We start from the raw sequence: 14,476 nt of genomic DNA, 5'->3' as shown, positions 1-14,476 counted from the left end.
TATTCCCTACGATTAGTCCATTAAATTGAAAGCCTACTGTTATTATTATATATTAATATTATAAGTTTTATTAGGAGAAAGTGGCCCAAAAATCATCCCCTTAAGACAAAATTTGCAGTAAAAAGTAAAATTCATTCTTAGAGAAGTAAAATTCATTATCATGTTATCCTCAAGTTATACTTCAGGAATAATCTCTTATTTTAACAAAAATAATTAAGTAAGTTTTTATTTATAATAATGCTCATTTTTGTAAAAGGACCATTTTACCCCATAGGTAAGGTAAAATGATCCTTCCTCTTAATTTTCACAAAATTTTCATTCATTAAAAACTGAAATAAGAAAAACAGTATATCTTTATTTTTATGTTAAAACACTATATAAATGTAATTAAATTTTTATGAAAAAAGTAATACTTATTCAGATAACTTAACAATAAAAAAACTGTTTGGTTTGTTAAATAAAGAAAACTACATAAAACTGATAGCAACAAATTAGAATAAATAAATGGGTAACAAGCATTTAATACTTAACATATTCTTCTAAGAATTTTACTTATTTTAATAGTTTCTACATACCAATCACATTTATATGAATCATTTTACCTAACCTCTGAAGATCATTTGCCCAAAAATGTAAAATTTAGCATAAGCCATCATATACAGGTTAGGTTGCTTCACACACAGAGTAAATTATAAATAACAGATCAAACAGACTTGTTATTTATAATGACAGTCTATAGCAATTTGACACTCATTACTACCATAATATTTTGTACTTGTTGATCCAAGGCAAGTTCACTAGAACATGCCTTGGATCAACAAGTACTGTACAAAAAACACTTTTTCCAGTATATCTCTTAGCAATGACATCAACATTGCACTTTCAAATATAAAACTCTCAACAACAGCTCAACAGATGATAATACTATAATAAAAGCATATATTGCAATTTTATTAATTAGAAAAATAATAAGATTGTTTTACCTACAGGAATCATTCTGGGCCACTTTCCCTTATATAATTATTATTTACATATATATATATATATACATACATACATACACACACACATATACTGTATATATGTATGTATGTACTGTACAGTACATAATCCATAAAATCATAGCTTTCATCTAATCATTGAATTTTACTGTATTAAAAAAATATCATTTTTACTTTCCCAACTGTTATACACTACCCTACAATAATGGACTGGACACCTGTCAAGTTTGGTGATGGTGGTGTTTTTCATGGTATGGCCTAGGACCTTTGCATGTTCCTGGTAAATTGAATGCCTACATGAACATTTTGGACTATCAGGTTATTCCTATGCTCTGGCAATTTTATGGAATGGACAAATGTGTAGTGCTATGTGACTATGTATTAGTATTATATTTTTTTTGTCTCGGGTTCCTTTTTGTATGTATTGGGTTTTCTTAATTTGTTCGATGTCACATGTATTTTTTTTGTTATGATGTCACCTCTTAGGTATCATGCGAAAAGCCTTCTGATTGGTTCAAGGTGGGACACTTGTGTAGAGCGGACTTCCGGAGAGCGGGAAGTATAAAAATGTGTGAACTCTCACGATTGAGGTATTCTGGTTTTTGTATCCATAGAGGATAGTTCAAAGGTTTGAGGCCAGGCCAGGAGAATAGGAGTGAGAAAGGAAGACCATTCGAGTTCAAGAGTCCAATCCGTTTCCATCTTAAGGAAATTTGGAGATAACAACGAGAAACATACATTTTGTAATGTAATTTTCATCCAGATTTTGTACATAACTATTAGTTTTAAGTTGACGATACGTATATATAGTGTAAACTCAAGTGGTAGGAATCGTATATCGTGTAAACTCGAGTAGTAGGAATCACGGTTATCGTACTGGTAAAATAATTTTTTTTGGTTTATTTTCGTGCACGTGTTTGGTCGTTGTTTGAGTCCTTAATATATATTTATACATACATATATAATTATTGTCTCCATGGATTTCGATCTACAGGAAACTCAACACTAATCTCCTTATAGAATTGTGAAAGGGTCTTAAGTATTCCACTATGATGTAGTCAACCTTGGAAGAATTGCAGACATCCTTCTTCAGTGCAAACCAGAATGTAAGAGCCTTATGGTCTTTTTTTGCCCTTAAGACTAACTCTTATTTATGTGCACTTTCTATTTATTTTATGTATTTTTATTATATATCTATTTTTCTGTATTTATTTATNAAAATATTTTTATATATAAAAATATATATATTGTCTCCGTGGATTTTGATCTACAGGAAACTCAACAAATGTTACTTCCAGGACAACAATGCTCCATGTCATGTTGCAGCTTCTGTCAAGCAGTGGTATCAAAATATGGATGTCAACCATCTTCCCTAGCCTGCTCAGAGTCCCGACCTAAACCCAATAGAACATCTGTGGGATGAGTTAGAGCGATGCTTACGGACCAGGGACCCACATCCAAAATCTACAGCTGAGCTGGTGACATTCTTGAAGCAGGAATAGGCACAATTGCCCATAGCTGTGTATCAAAACTTTGTTGAAAGTATGCCCAGAAGGGTTGCTACTGTAATTGCAGCATGTGGGGGACTTTTCTACTATTAAAGCATGTATTCTTTATCTTATGTCATCACATCTTGCTGTTCGGTTCATTATTGTAGGGTAGTATATATAACAGAGGGAAACTATAACAATAAGTCAGAAAATGACCTCCAAGTTTCTTAATTTTTTGACTCATAGGACTTTGAAATGTTTAGAAATGCAAAAACTTTGGGGTTATTTTTGTATGTATGGATGTTACTGTGTGTGTATGTGTGTGTGTTTGAGAGGCATGATTTTGTTTACCCATTTTGAAGCTTAATAACTCCTATGCCTTTTGTCAAAAATTTCTGAAAATTTGCAGGAAGATTTGTGTATTAAGAGATTGATGCTATTAAATTTTAGTGGTTAATGGTCAAGGGGATGGGGAGAAAGAGTGTGGTCTTGTGTCATATCTCAAGTGTGGACAGGCTTAATAAAGATTTTACTCATTATCAGCATATACAATTTTTTTTTATAAAATGCATTTCTACCCTTAAAATTAAGCTTTTTGCCATTTTATATTAATTACTAATATAAAAAGATTTTAATAAAATATAACAGATAATGCTAAACACAATTATCAATTTTTTTTCCAGGGAAGTTATGCAACCTGATGGATTTTTTAAAATTTGAAGGAAATTAGAAAAAATAAAAATTCAATATAGAATAATTACAAAAATATTATAAAATATTAAATATTTTTTAAAGAAATGATTATCACTTACATCATTTAGCTTTATGATTTCGCCACTTGTTAGACATAATTTCTTACTCTCATCTAAAACACTGTGTATATTCTCTACCCAAGATGAATCTAGTGGACCATCAAAAATATACCATTTATGTTTATTACATGCTGTACTTGTACCATTACGAATTAATTTGCATAAAACACCATCTGTCCTATTTTATAAAATTAATGTTTAGTAATCAAAGATAAAAAATAATTAGAAAATGAAAATAAATTTTAAAAAATTATATGTTTAACACATTTTCAAAATATTATTTACATTTATTTTTGTAAAAAACATTATATTGTACTATATGTATTACATATGATGGAATAGGTAAAATGTAGTCTAATAAAATAAGTAGTCTCTAGATAAAGGTTGACTCCGCCACAAGTTTGGTTATTTCCTATTGGTGTATGAAGGATTAAAGAAAAGACACACACAGAGTTTGTCCAAAAGAAATTTGTAAAATATTTTTCAAAATTATTGTCCCAGCAGTAAATTTTATTTCAAAAAAATAATCATCCAATAGAAAATATTGTCAAAATGGAATGAAAGTGTAATCAAACTTTTGTGAATATGAAAAAATTATATATGAATAACATATGACAATGCAATAAGTCTTAAATATTTGCATGTAAAACATAATAAAAATAATGCCTCTCTAACATACAATCCAGCCATATAATTTGTCATATTCTGGATAATAAAAATATCATGTTCTTACAGTATGCTTGAAAGGATTGTTTGCTATAAAATTATAAAACAATGCTATATAATCCATATGATACATGATTTTAAATATGTTTCCTTAAACAATGGTCAAACTTTGCAATTTTCAGCTGTGTAGACAATTGCAACCATTATGGTTATTCTTGTTAATTAGTCAACCTCCTCTCAAAATACTGCATGAGTATAATTGAGACTGAAAACAAAAATTGTTTTTGTTCCTTAGCTGATTACAAATGCACAGCCAATGAGCAGATCCTTTATAACTTACACCATCCTGACTATATGAAATGATAGAAAATTGAAACAGTAAGTTGAAATTACAATTAATAAGATAGATCTACAATCACAAATGCCTACAAATTTCTCTTCTTTGACAAAAAATGTAAAGGATGGCTTTGTTTGGTTCATATTTTTTCAATCAAACAATGTCAATCCTAACCTAAACTGTTGATTCTTATTAGAATTTCATTGGTCAATTTATAACTATATTGCAAGTTCTTACACAGATCAATAGTGTATGACTATTGATCTGTGTAAGAAAATTATAGCCATTATGACTGCAGATGGCTGCATGGTTGAAAATTTCAGTGCAATTATACTTTACTATTGTATATTTCACTTCATAATATATTTGACATATAGCTGAATTGGTTTCTTTATTTTTGTTATAATTATGCCAATAATTAATTTGTCTTATTTTAAGTTAAAAATTAGTTATATTTAAAAGATATTACATCAATCTTAAATAAATTATATGTATTTAAATATAATTAATTACCAAGTACAAGTCTTTAAATCAAATTTTCCATATAGCTGACCCTCTTAACTTAATTCCAAAATCTTCGGTTGTTGCTATCACAACTCAAAGTATTCTCACTATGTCTGTTCACTTCGCTGTCTAGCCCAAGAATGCTCTGCCACCTTCTCCTTTCACCTCTGGGTCCTGTTTTTTCCTTTGTTCTTCACAATTCTAGGAACACATAATCCCACCCAAAGGACAAGGGAAAGATAAGGTTCTAGAAGAAAATAGAACAATTGAACAAAGGGCAGAAAGAAGAGACTAAACTAAACTTAAATTAATATGTACAAAAATATAGCGTACAGCTACAGTATCTCACTGTTACACTGTCCTTAGTTGGGTGCAAACAGATTGCTCTCTCTTGTCTTATTTCCATCTTCGGGCCTCTCACGCTCGGCACCTTGATCTTGTATATCCACATGTGGCCAGAACACCGCAATTGGGAACAAGCAGGAAAAAAAGGCGGCTACCACGCATGGGTCACGACCTTTTATATCATAGCAAGCAGATATCCTCCTCATGTGACCTCTACTGGCCAATCTGGCTGCCAACATAAGGTGAATTGGGGAAAGATGACACCACAAACAAAAACGAAGGGGTCAAGGGAAAAACCAAAACAAAAAAAAATAGTCATGAAGCATTACAGGGTATTAACATTCNTTTATTCTAGTGGTAAAAGATATGTACAGAAGGTGTACAATAAAATAATTATAACAACTTAAATCTTGAAATATAAAATCAATTACAGAAGTTTTCTCTATATGTATGAAATAAAAATATATAAAAAAAATCATAATAAATTAATTTATTTGTGAGTTACTTTTAGCTTACCTTGAGTACAATCAATTTTTATCTGATTACAAGCTTCTTGGATTGCAATTTTTAAATCCGTATCATAAGTTTCTGTTTCCCTAAAAATAAATAAAAGAACATTTAAAATTACACAAAACATACATATATAATAAAAATTTGTAATGCTGTATATTACATATTATCTTCAAGAAATATTTTTGAATATTTATAATTATAAACAGTATCAGTACTTTTAAAATCACATACAAAATATCAATCTTTACTTAAAATTTAAACTTCTTTTAGTTAATTTGCCTTAATTTTAAATTTTGTATTAGATGCAATTTTTAACATTATAATGTTTTCAACCAATACTTGGATATAAAAAAATAATTCAGGCATTTATAATCTAAACGTTTTTATCTGCATAAATAACTATTGAATCAAAATGAAATTAACAGTTTTATCAAAACATTTGAAAGAAGATAAGCTATTTGACAAGATATTCAATGACTTAATTCATTAGCTCCTGTGATTCCTGCGAGTTACATAAAGACACACAATCCAGATTAAGTAACATAAAATACAATTATTTATTAACTCGCTAGTTCAAATACAGGAATTCATAGGATACCAACAATTCTAGTTGTCCCCTTTTCCCGAACCGAACATCCGATTAACTAAAATTATCTTACTTAATACTAGGTTCCTATTATTATTTAAACTAATTGAATATAGCCGGCTTATTCGAAGATTTAGAAGGTGAAAGAAAAGAATAAGGAAAGAAGGTACCCAAAACTTGATGATGCAGGTTGAAATGTGTGGGCTTGTGGATGAGGCTTCTCGTCGGTAAAGGGGGGCCGATTCACTCAATTCTTGTTTCACACTGAAATATTAATCCAAAAGGGGTGATCCGTCTGGTTCCTCTCGATTCAGTTCCTTTTTCTCTTTCTTGTTCTAAGATCCTCTTTTTCTTTTCTCACCATACAATCAAACTTACAGAGGAGGCTTTCCTTTCGATCTCCTCTTTCCACTTCCTTCCTCTCAGTCTACCTGTCCTTTCCCTTCTCCTCCCACTTCCAGTCTGCCCTCGTTTTTCCTCTCCACTCACTCCCTTCGTTCTCCCCCTTCTTAACTCCCCCTCATTCTTCCTCTCACCTTAGTCCACTCATATCCCCTCTCAAAAGCCTTCCATTCATTCCTTTCCTCTCAGTCCACCCACACACTAAAGTCAATGGGAAGACGATAAGATTATAGAAGAGTAAACAAATAGGACAGACGAAGGTGAAGTGAAGATATATATATATATATACTTTGAGTACAATTGTTTGATAAAACTGCATGCATTATATATATATATATATAATGCATGCAGTATGCAACATATATATATATACGGTTTAAAATATGGCGTGTAGCCACACTCCAAATAATTAAATAGATTATCATTCATTGTATTAAAAAGTTAAATTTCAGAAAAGAAGAAAACTGAATAATGAAAAAACTAGATTAAAAAAAAATCACAAATAGAGACAAGATAAACATAATATCTAACATTTTATATGGCAGATAAAAGTTTAATTGGAAATATACAACTATGAATTGGAACAGAAAAAAAAAGCTAACCTTTCAGATCACTAGAATGACAAAGAATTAGAAATATTATCAAAATTCGCTTTTCATAACTATATCAATTAACTAGACATGACATCATATTAGCATAAAATATGCTACTGTAATAAAAAGTAACAGCAAAAATATACTATATTTTTAAGACATTGACTGCCACATCTTATTGATGAAAACGATGTTATTGTATGCAATACAGTAGATCCCCCTATAAGACGGTAGATACGTTCCGTTCTTTATGAATCAATTTTGTAGGAATCATAGTTTACGGACTACGGCTGTTTGAAAGGTTTTCTTTCATAAAATTAGTCGATTCTAGACTAATTCGACTCAACATTTCCAAAATACGTATATTTTTTTGAAAATAATCTGTATAAACTACGTTATAAACAAAAAATTGTAGGATTACTTACCGAGTGTGTACCGTTCGACTACGCCCGTTGCTAAAGCTTGGTTTCGTCGCGGAACAGCGCATCAAACCGCGGCCGCGATTACTGATATTATATTTCTGCGAAAACTTCGTTGACCTTTGGAGACATCCTTAATATAAATAATTTTTATGGCCGTTAAATAAGAAATGTTTCTTTCACAAGAAATGTATAAAATTACAGTACTGGACAGACGATAGGTCACCTAACTCGCCGTAGCGTGACGCTAGACAGCGAAAAATATATATTTAATTATAATAAAGTTACAATAAATTAAGTTAATATATAATTATATGTACAGTACCTAATTTATATATAATTATATGAACAGACGATACTAAACTCAATTTATCTGCCTAAATGTCCGTGGCGTGGCGCTACGGACGGCGGGAAAGTAGTTTGGCTGCCCGATGACGTTTTACGTATTATAGGAGTTATTTTTACCGTTGTTTACGGATACTGCCACAATTTTTATAGGAATCATAACTATAGGAAACGGTTTTATAGGGGGATCTACTGTACTCAATTTATAACAAGAATTCTTTGGTCAAATTTATAACAAAATCTTATTTTTGTCAAAAAACCTAAAAAAGTTAACTTATAGTTGACACATGAAACAGAAAATTTTTCAAATAAGCCAACTATTAGATAACCCAATCAACTTATATAAAACAAAATACCATTAGAGATTATAACAATGAAATGCCTAGCATAGATCAAATGTCTTATTATATTATTATTCAGCATAAGAAAACTCAAACAAACAGGACTGAAAAAATTAAATATATATATATACAGTGCAAACATCCTTTTCCATCAAACAACTGGTACAATAATGGTTGGTTGGTTGGTTGGTTAATTTTTATTGGCACAAAAGCCATGCAGGCTATACTGTGCCATGACACATGGTATGATTGGGCATATAAGATAAATAGGAAAACACATATATACACATAAACGATACATAACAGTTTAACCATTAAAAAGCCAATGGTAATATAAATATAAAATCTAAAATATAATAAATAAATAAACAACAACAACAATAATTTAAATATGCAACACAAAGTAAATAAAACTATACAATAAATAAATCATCATATTTCTCTATACATATTAATGACTTTCAGAAAGTCCAGTATATTATCTAGATTTGGCCTCTGGCCCAAAATGTCTTAAAGCTTGCATTTCCGAAATGCTGTCTACGAATCTGATCAAAAGCAACACATTTGCAAAATATGTGTTTAATGCTTACAGCACAGTTGCAGTACTGACACACTGGTTCGTCATCTCCCTTCAAAAGGTATTGATGAGTCAGTCGAGTGTGTCCAATTCTCAAACAAGTAAGGACAACCTCAGATCTCCTATCATACTGCCTATTGTGTCCAATTTTCTGCTAAAGGTTTGATCTCATATAGTTTATTGTGAATTTGTGCGTTCCACATAATTTGCCATCTCTCTGCTAGTCGTTTTTTAACGACTAGCTTCAAATCACCTCCTTCAATACGCATTGTATGCTGTGGAGGTACAATAATAGTCTGAACTCAAAGAAGAAATCACTGAATGCATGTTTATATGACTGAGGCTAAAATTTCACACTCCATTAGGACTAAACAAAATTACAAGCTGTCCATAAATTATGTCCACATTTTTCTTGAAATTTTTACTCCCACTGTCCCCATTATCCCAGTTTATCCAAGTTTCTGTAACCCCCTTCCCTCTTCAAACATCCAACAAAACTCAACTTCTCAAAATCTTTACCATTTTATGAATAATAAAATGTATAAACTGTATAAAATTTAATGAAATAAAACGAATGTCCACTGAAGTTCAACCCCTATCTCCCCTTATCTGAATTTGTCCAACTTGTCATAACCCCCTTCCTCCCTTCCAGTATGGACATCATTTATGGATAGCCCCTTAGGACTGAAGATAAATTTCATTTTTGAGAGGCTATACCAATCACAAAAAAAACTGCATGCAATCAAGCCATGCAGTTTATGCATAAAATATAAAAAATATTGTGAAACACATTATTGTTGTCCAGTATGCCAAGAGTAATCAGTTCTCTGTATGTAAAATTATTGGTGATATTTTATTGAAACAAATACATTTTTACATAACTTTTTTAATGACAGTCTTTTTATCATCTTGTATTATTTTTCTGTTAATAAATATTCTAGTACTTGGCACCACAGATTAGGGGCTGTCTATAAATTACATCCATTTCATTCTTTCTGATTCCCACCATCTATAATTGACATCTATTTGCTATGAATATACTGTACTTTTTACTTTTTTGCATTAATAACAAGACTGCATTTTAAGAAATAACTCATAGGTAACATCAATATAATTTATTTTATTGCTTATTTTTTATTAATATGTTTAAATTAATAATTTTGTAAAAGGTTAAATGTCCAGTAATTTTACTCACTGATTTTTATATTAAATTGTTCAGAAAACATTTTTATAGGAAAGTAATAATATTGTTTCAAATTAGCTTTACATTTTTGATAAAATAAAATCATAGAGTTTGTCAAACTTCTAACAGGTACTGTACTTATAAAACTTGGAATCAGTAACCAAAGATTAAGCATTTTGAAAATGATCAATTTAAAGAAATGTCTGATTTTATTTCAATAGTATAATATGAAAAAAATTCATAACAAACACCAACTTTTAAACAGTCTGACTATTTTAATTTACCAACATATACATTATCTATCAAAAGATTTATCAAAACATTTGAAAATATAACAGATTACTTTAAATGTTTTGACAATGTTTTGTTAATTTCATTATGATTCAGCAATCACATTTGTATAAAAAAATGTGCATAGATTACAAATGTCTTATGCTATCGTGTTGTGGCTTGATCAAGCCTTGTGTTATTAACTTTCCTCCCTTTCTTTTAAAACTAGTACTTCTGGGCTTTGTCCATTTGGCCTTGCCCTTATTGGTTGGTCTGATGTGTTCTTTGAAACAGAAGGGATAGAATCTGATTAGTCAGAAGAACTAAGGGACAAACAGGTATATAGGTACAGAGGACAAGATGGACATCTTTTGGGGATGGAGTTGTTGGAGAGAGAAGTAACACATGTATTGGGAATAACAAAATAGAATTACTCCCCATCACCGAAGAAAGAAAACTCCCAAGTTTATTTGCCAACCATCTTTTTTTTCTAAATCCTTCCATCTTAATTTTTATTTCCTCCAAAAACCCCCATCTTGATCCAGAGCCCTACTACTATTGTAAAAACTAGTTAAGTTAGAATTAAGTTAGGTAAAGTTTTCTTTGTTTATTATTATGGCAGACAACATCAGTCAAACTAAATTTTGTGCCAACTTGCTGTATACACATTATTAAATTTCTGATTTTTTTGTCAGGAAAATTTTTTTAATGAATCATTAAATTTCTTAATTTTATCTATGCTGAGTGATTCTCAGGAGTCAAATTTTTTTTCTTTTCTTTTAAAATTACACATTACAGTGTCTTTTAAATTGACACATGAACTATTATCTATACTAATATTATAAAGATGTAATGTTTGTATGTATGTATGTATGTACGTTAGTTTGTATGCAGCAGGAAATCTCCGAAACTACTCATTCGATTTCAAAAATTCTTTCACCAATATTTAGCACGGAACTTCAGGGTGGACATAGGCTGTATATTATTCCGTTAAACATGGGGATGGACAGTTCTTTACGGTAAGCCTTACGGAAAAGGTTACCGTAAAGAACTCTGCTTCTATTTATACCATTTTAGATGCAGTTTTTTCCGTTTTTGATTGCATTTTAATAGAGTACGTCAACAGAATGTACACTAAGAAGGGATTTTTCGATATTCCCCCTGTGGGGGAGAGGGACAGGATTAAGGCTTACTGTGAAAAACTTGGCTTCTATTATACTATTTTAGATGCGGGTTTTTGCGTTTTTGATTGCATTTTAATAGGATACGTCAACAGAATGTACAGTAAGAAGGGATTTTTTGATATTCCCCCCGCGGGGGAGAGAGACAGGATTAAGGCTTACTCTGAAAAATTTGGCTTTTATTATAACTATTTTAGATGCGGGTTTTTGCGTTTTTGATTGCGTTTTAATAGGGTACGTCAACAGAATGTACACTAAGAAAAAATTTTTCGAAAAATTTTCCCCCACTGGGGAAGTGTTATACATTTATAATAGATACATTTTGAGCCACAACAAGGCGTGGCGGGGTCTGCTAGTTATGAACTATTTTAGTACTTATAATGAAAGTTTATATAGGTTTGCTTAAAACAATGAAAGTTAACATAGTTTGTTAATGGTTTAATTTCTTGATAAATAATTGTGTACACTCTATGTTATGTCAACAATTATAAAGTGATAATATAAAATTAAAATAATAATACTGTTTTTTATTAATTCCAAAATAAAATAAAAATGTCATGTAAGTATGATGCCATAAAACAAATTAGTTTAATGTAATTGATTTTTTCAAATAGATTTATACACTATTCTATAATTACTATCAGAGTGCCATTTATTATATTCATCAGAAAACTTATTACAAGTATTAAAACCAGGGGTTCCTAACCTTTTTCATGTATCAATCCTTTTTAAAAAAAAATTTTCCATCAATTGTTTCAATATTATATATTGGGTTGGTCCATAAATCCTGGCATTTTTTAAGTGAAAATTTTGCATGAAAAATAAAATGTTTTGGCAATGCATTTTATGTTATTCGATAGAGAATTGTGTGCTCTACAAAATAGTGTGTTTAGTTTTTTTATGCTGATATACTTTTTATTCTTTTCAGGTCAATAAAATGGAGTGTCAAGTCGACAAAAGAGAGCATTTTCAACACCTTCTGCTTTTTGAGTTTAATCGAGGTACTAAAGCCACAGTAGCTGCGTGAAAGATTTGTGAAGTGTATGGTGAAGAACTGATGCCTCTTAGGAGAGCTCAAAATTAGTTTAAGCAATTCAAAATGGCAATTTCGACCTCAAAGACATGCATCGCACCAGATGCTCCACTTAGTTCGATGAGGAGTGACTGAATCAGCTTATTCATGAAGATCCACACCAAATGATGAGGAAATTAGCAGAGATAATGGAATGCTCCCACAGTACCACAGAACATCATCTTCACTCGATAAGAAAGGTTCAAAAGTTGGGTGCATGGGTTTCACATGCTTTTAACGACAACAACAAAAACACCACAACTTATAGGCCAACCCAATACTATATCAACTATATAATCTAGAGTTATTGTATGTAACAAACTATGTACAATAACTCTAGATTACTATTTAAATGTCACCCATAATCAACTGCATCAGCATGGTAAAATATTTTTCTGTGGATCACTGAAATTTTTTCATGGATCAATGGTTGTAAAGTTTTAACAACCTCCCTCAATCTTTCATAGATCCTTAAGGTGTCAGTACAGACTGTTGGGAAACACTGACTGAAACTTTTGTTATAATGTCTAGTGTTTGTAGAATACAACAGAACTTCTATTAGTTTTTACATTCTCTAAATTTTCTACTTTTCATACTTTAAAATGAAGAACAGTTTTCAACTTTATCTTTTAGACAATTCAATTTATCCCAATAATTCTTGATGGTTTAAAGATTGAAATCTAGACACTGAGCCATCCAGTTTACCTTTTGGATGCACACGTACTTAAATCAATTTACATGAACACTGTGATATGAAGCACTGTTCTCATTCATGAAAATACAAGTCATCTCCAATGTAATGTAATACATTACATTATAACAACACTGTAATGTAATACATTACATTATAACAGCACTAACATTATATAAACTTTGGCATTCAAGATTTTGTTCAAAATAAGAAATGATAAAATGTCAAATTATAAAACTAGTTCAATCAATCACATATGAATAATAATAGAATAGTTTAGAACAGTTAAGGTATATTGTTAAAATAAAATAATATCAAATTGCTATTGAAATAATTTAAAGTTATGAATTTTATAAAAATGAATTTACATAATATAATAAAATTACATACCTTTGGTTAGGGAAAACATCAGAAATTATTTCAACTATCAATTTTAAATCTTCATTTAAAATTTTTGGGTTTAAGACATTCTTTACTGCCTTTAAAATAATTAGATCTTCAATTTCATTTTGATTTTCAAATTTTAATTTCTTTGCCATAGTAAGAACAGTTTTGATTGTTCTCAATCCAAAATCATAATGACCCTATTTCAAATTTTTTATTCATATAATTTTATTATTGTTTAAGTATAATCTATAAATTTTTATATTTTATTTTCTAATAAATATATTATTAATTATATTAGAGCCAACATGGCAAAACGTTTTTACATATGAGACAATTCAAAAACATTTCATTATATGCATACTCATTCTTATTGTACTAGAAAAATAAGTCAGATACTTATTCAAATTGATCATGCTTGCTCTAAGCCAGCGTTTCTCAAAGTGGGCGATAACGCCCCCTTGTGGGCGCTGGAGGCTTTCAGGGGGGCAGTAGAAGGCTCAAAGAGAATTGGGGGGCGTTAAGGAAATATAGAGGAGTGACGGCAGACAAATTCTATATATAAAAATTCGACGGAATATATATAAAATGTTGACATTTTATGTATTTTTTATTGAAGGTAACAACTTGAATATTTCTAACACATTGACTTTTATTTTAGCTCAGCGTTTCTCAAAGTAAGCAATAACGCCCCCTTCTGGCGCGATGAATAGATCTATGATAGAGGCAGGGTATTGAACGGTGACCAAAGGCAAAATTGGGGC

General features: G+C 30.4%; 1 protein-coding gene across 1 annotated transcript in view; it reads right to left on the bottom strand.

Annotated features, from left to right (window-relative positions):
• Positions 1 to 14,476, bottom strand: part of LOC111625371 (dynein heavy chain 1, axonemal-like) — a 144,007-nt gene that overhangs the window by 91,511 nt on the left and 38,020 nt on the right. The window contains exons 18-21 of the mRNA XM_023368508.1: positions 13,719 to 13,912; positions 5,672 to 5,751; positions 4,820 to 4,862; positions 3,304 to 3,481 (exon numbers count right to left, since the gene is read on the bottom strand). Of these exons, the coding sequence (XP_023224276.1) occupies positions 3,304 to 3,481; positions 4,820 to 4,862; positions 5,672 to 5,751; positions 13,719 to 13,912 (495 nt within the window). The remainder of the gene's footprint in view (positions 1 to 3,303; positions 3,482 to 4,819; positions 4,863 to 5,671; positions 5,752 to 13,718; positions 13,913 to 14,476) is intronic.

Source organism: Centruroides sculpturatus, unplaced genomic scaffold (genome assembly GCF_000671375.1).
Source record: "Centruroides sculpturatus isolate CEXI.00-Female unplaced genomic scaffold, Cexi_2.0 scaffold247, whole genome shotgun sequence".
Classification (NCBI taxonomy): Eukaryota; Metazoa; Arthropoda; class Arachnida; order Scorpiones; family Buthidae; genus Centruroides; species Centruroides sculpturatus.
The sequence above is the reverse complement of the archived record's forward strand: the minus strand, read 5'-3'. Positions and strand labels throughout refer to the sequence as shown.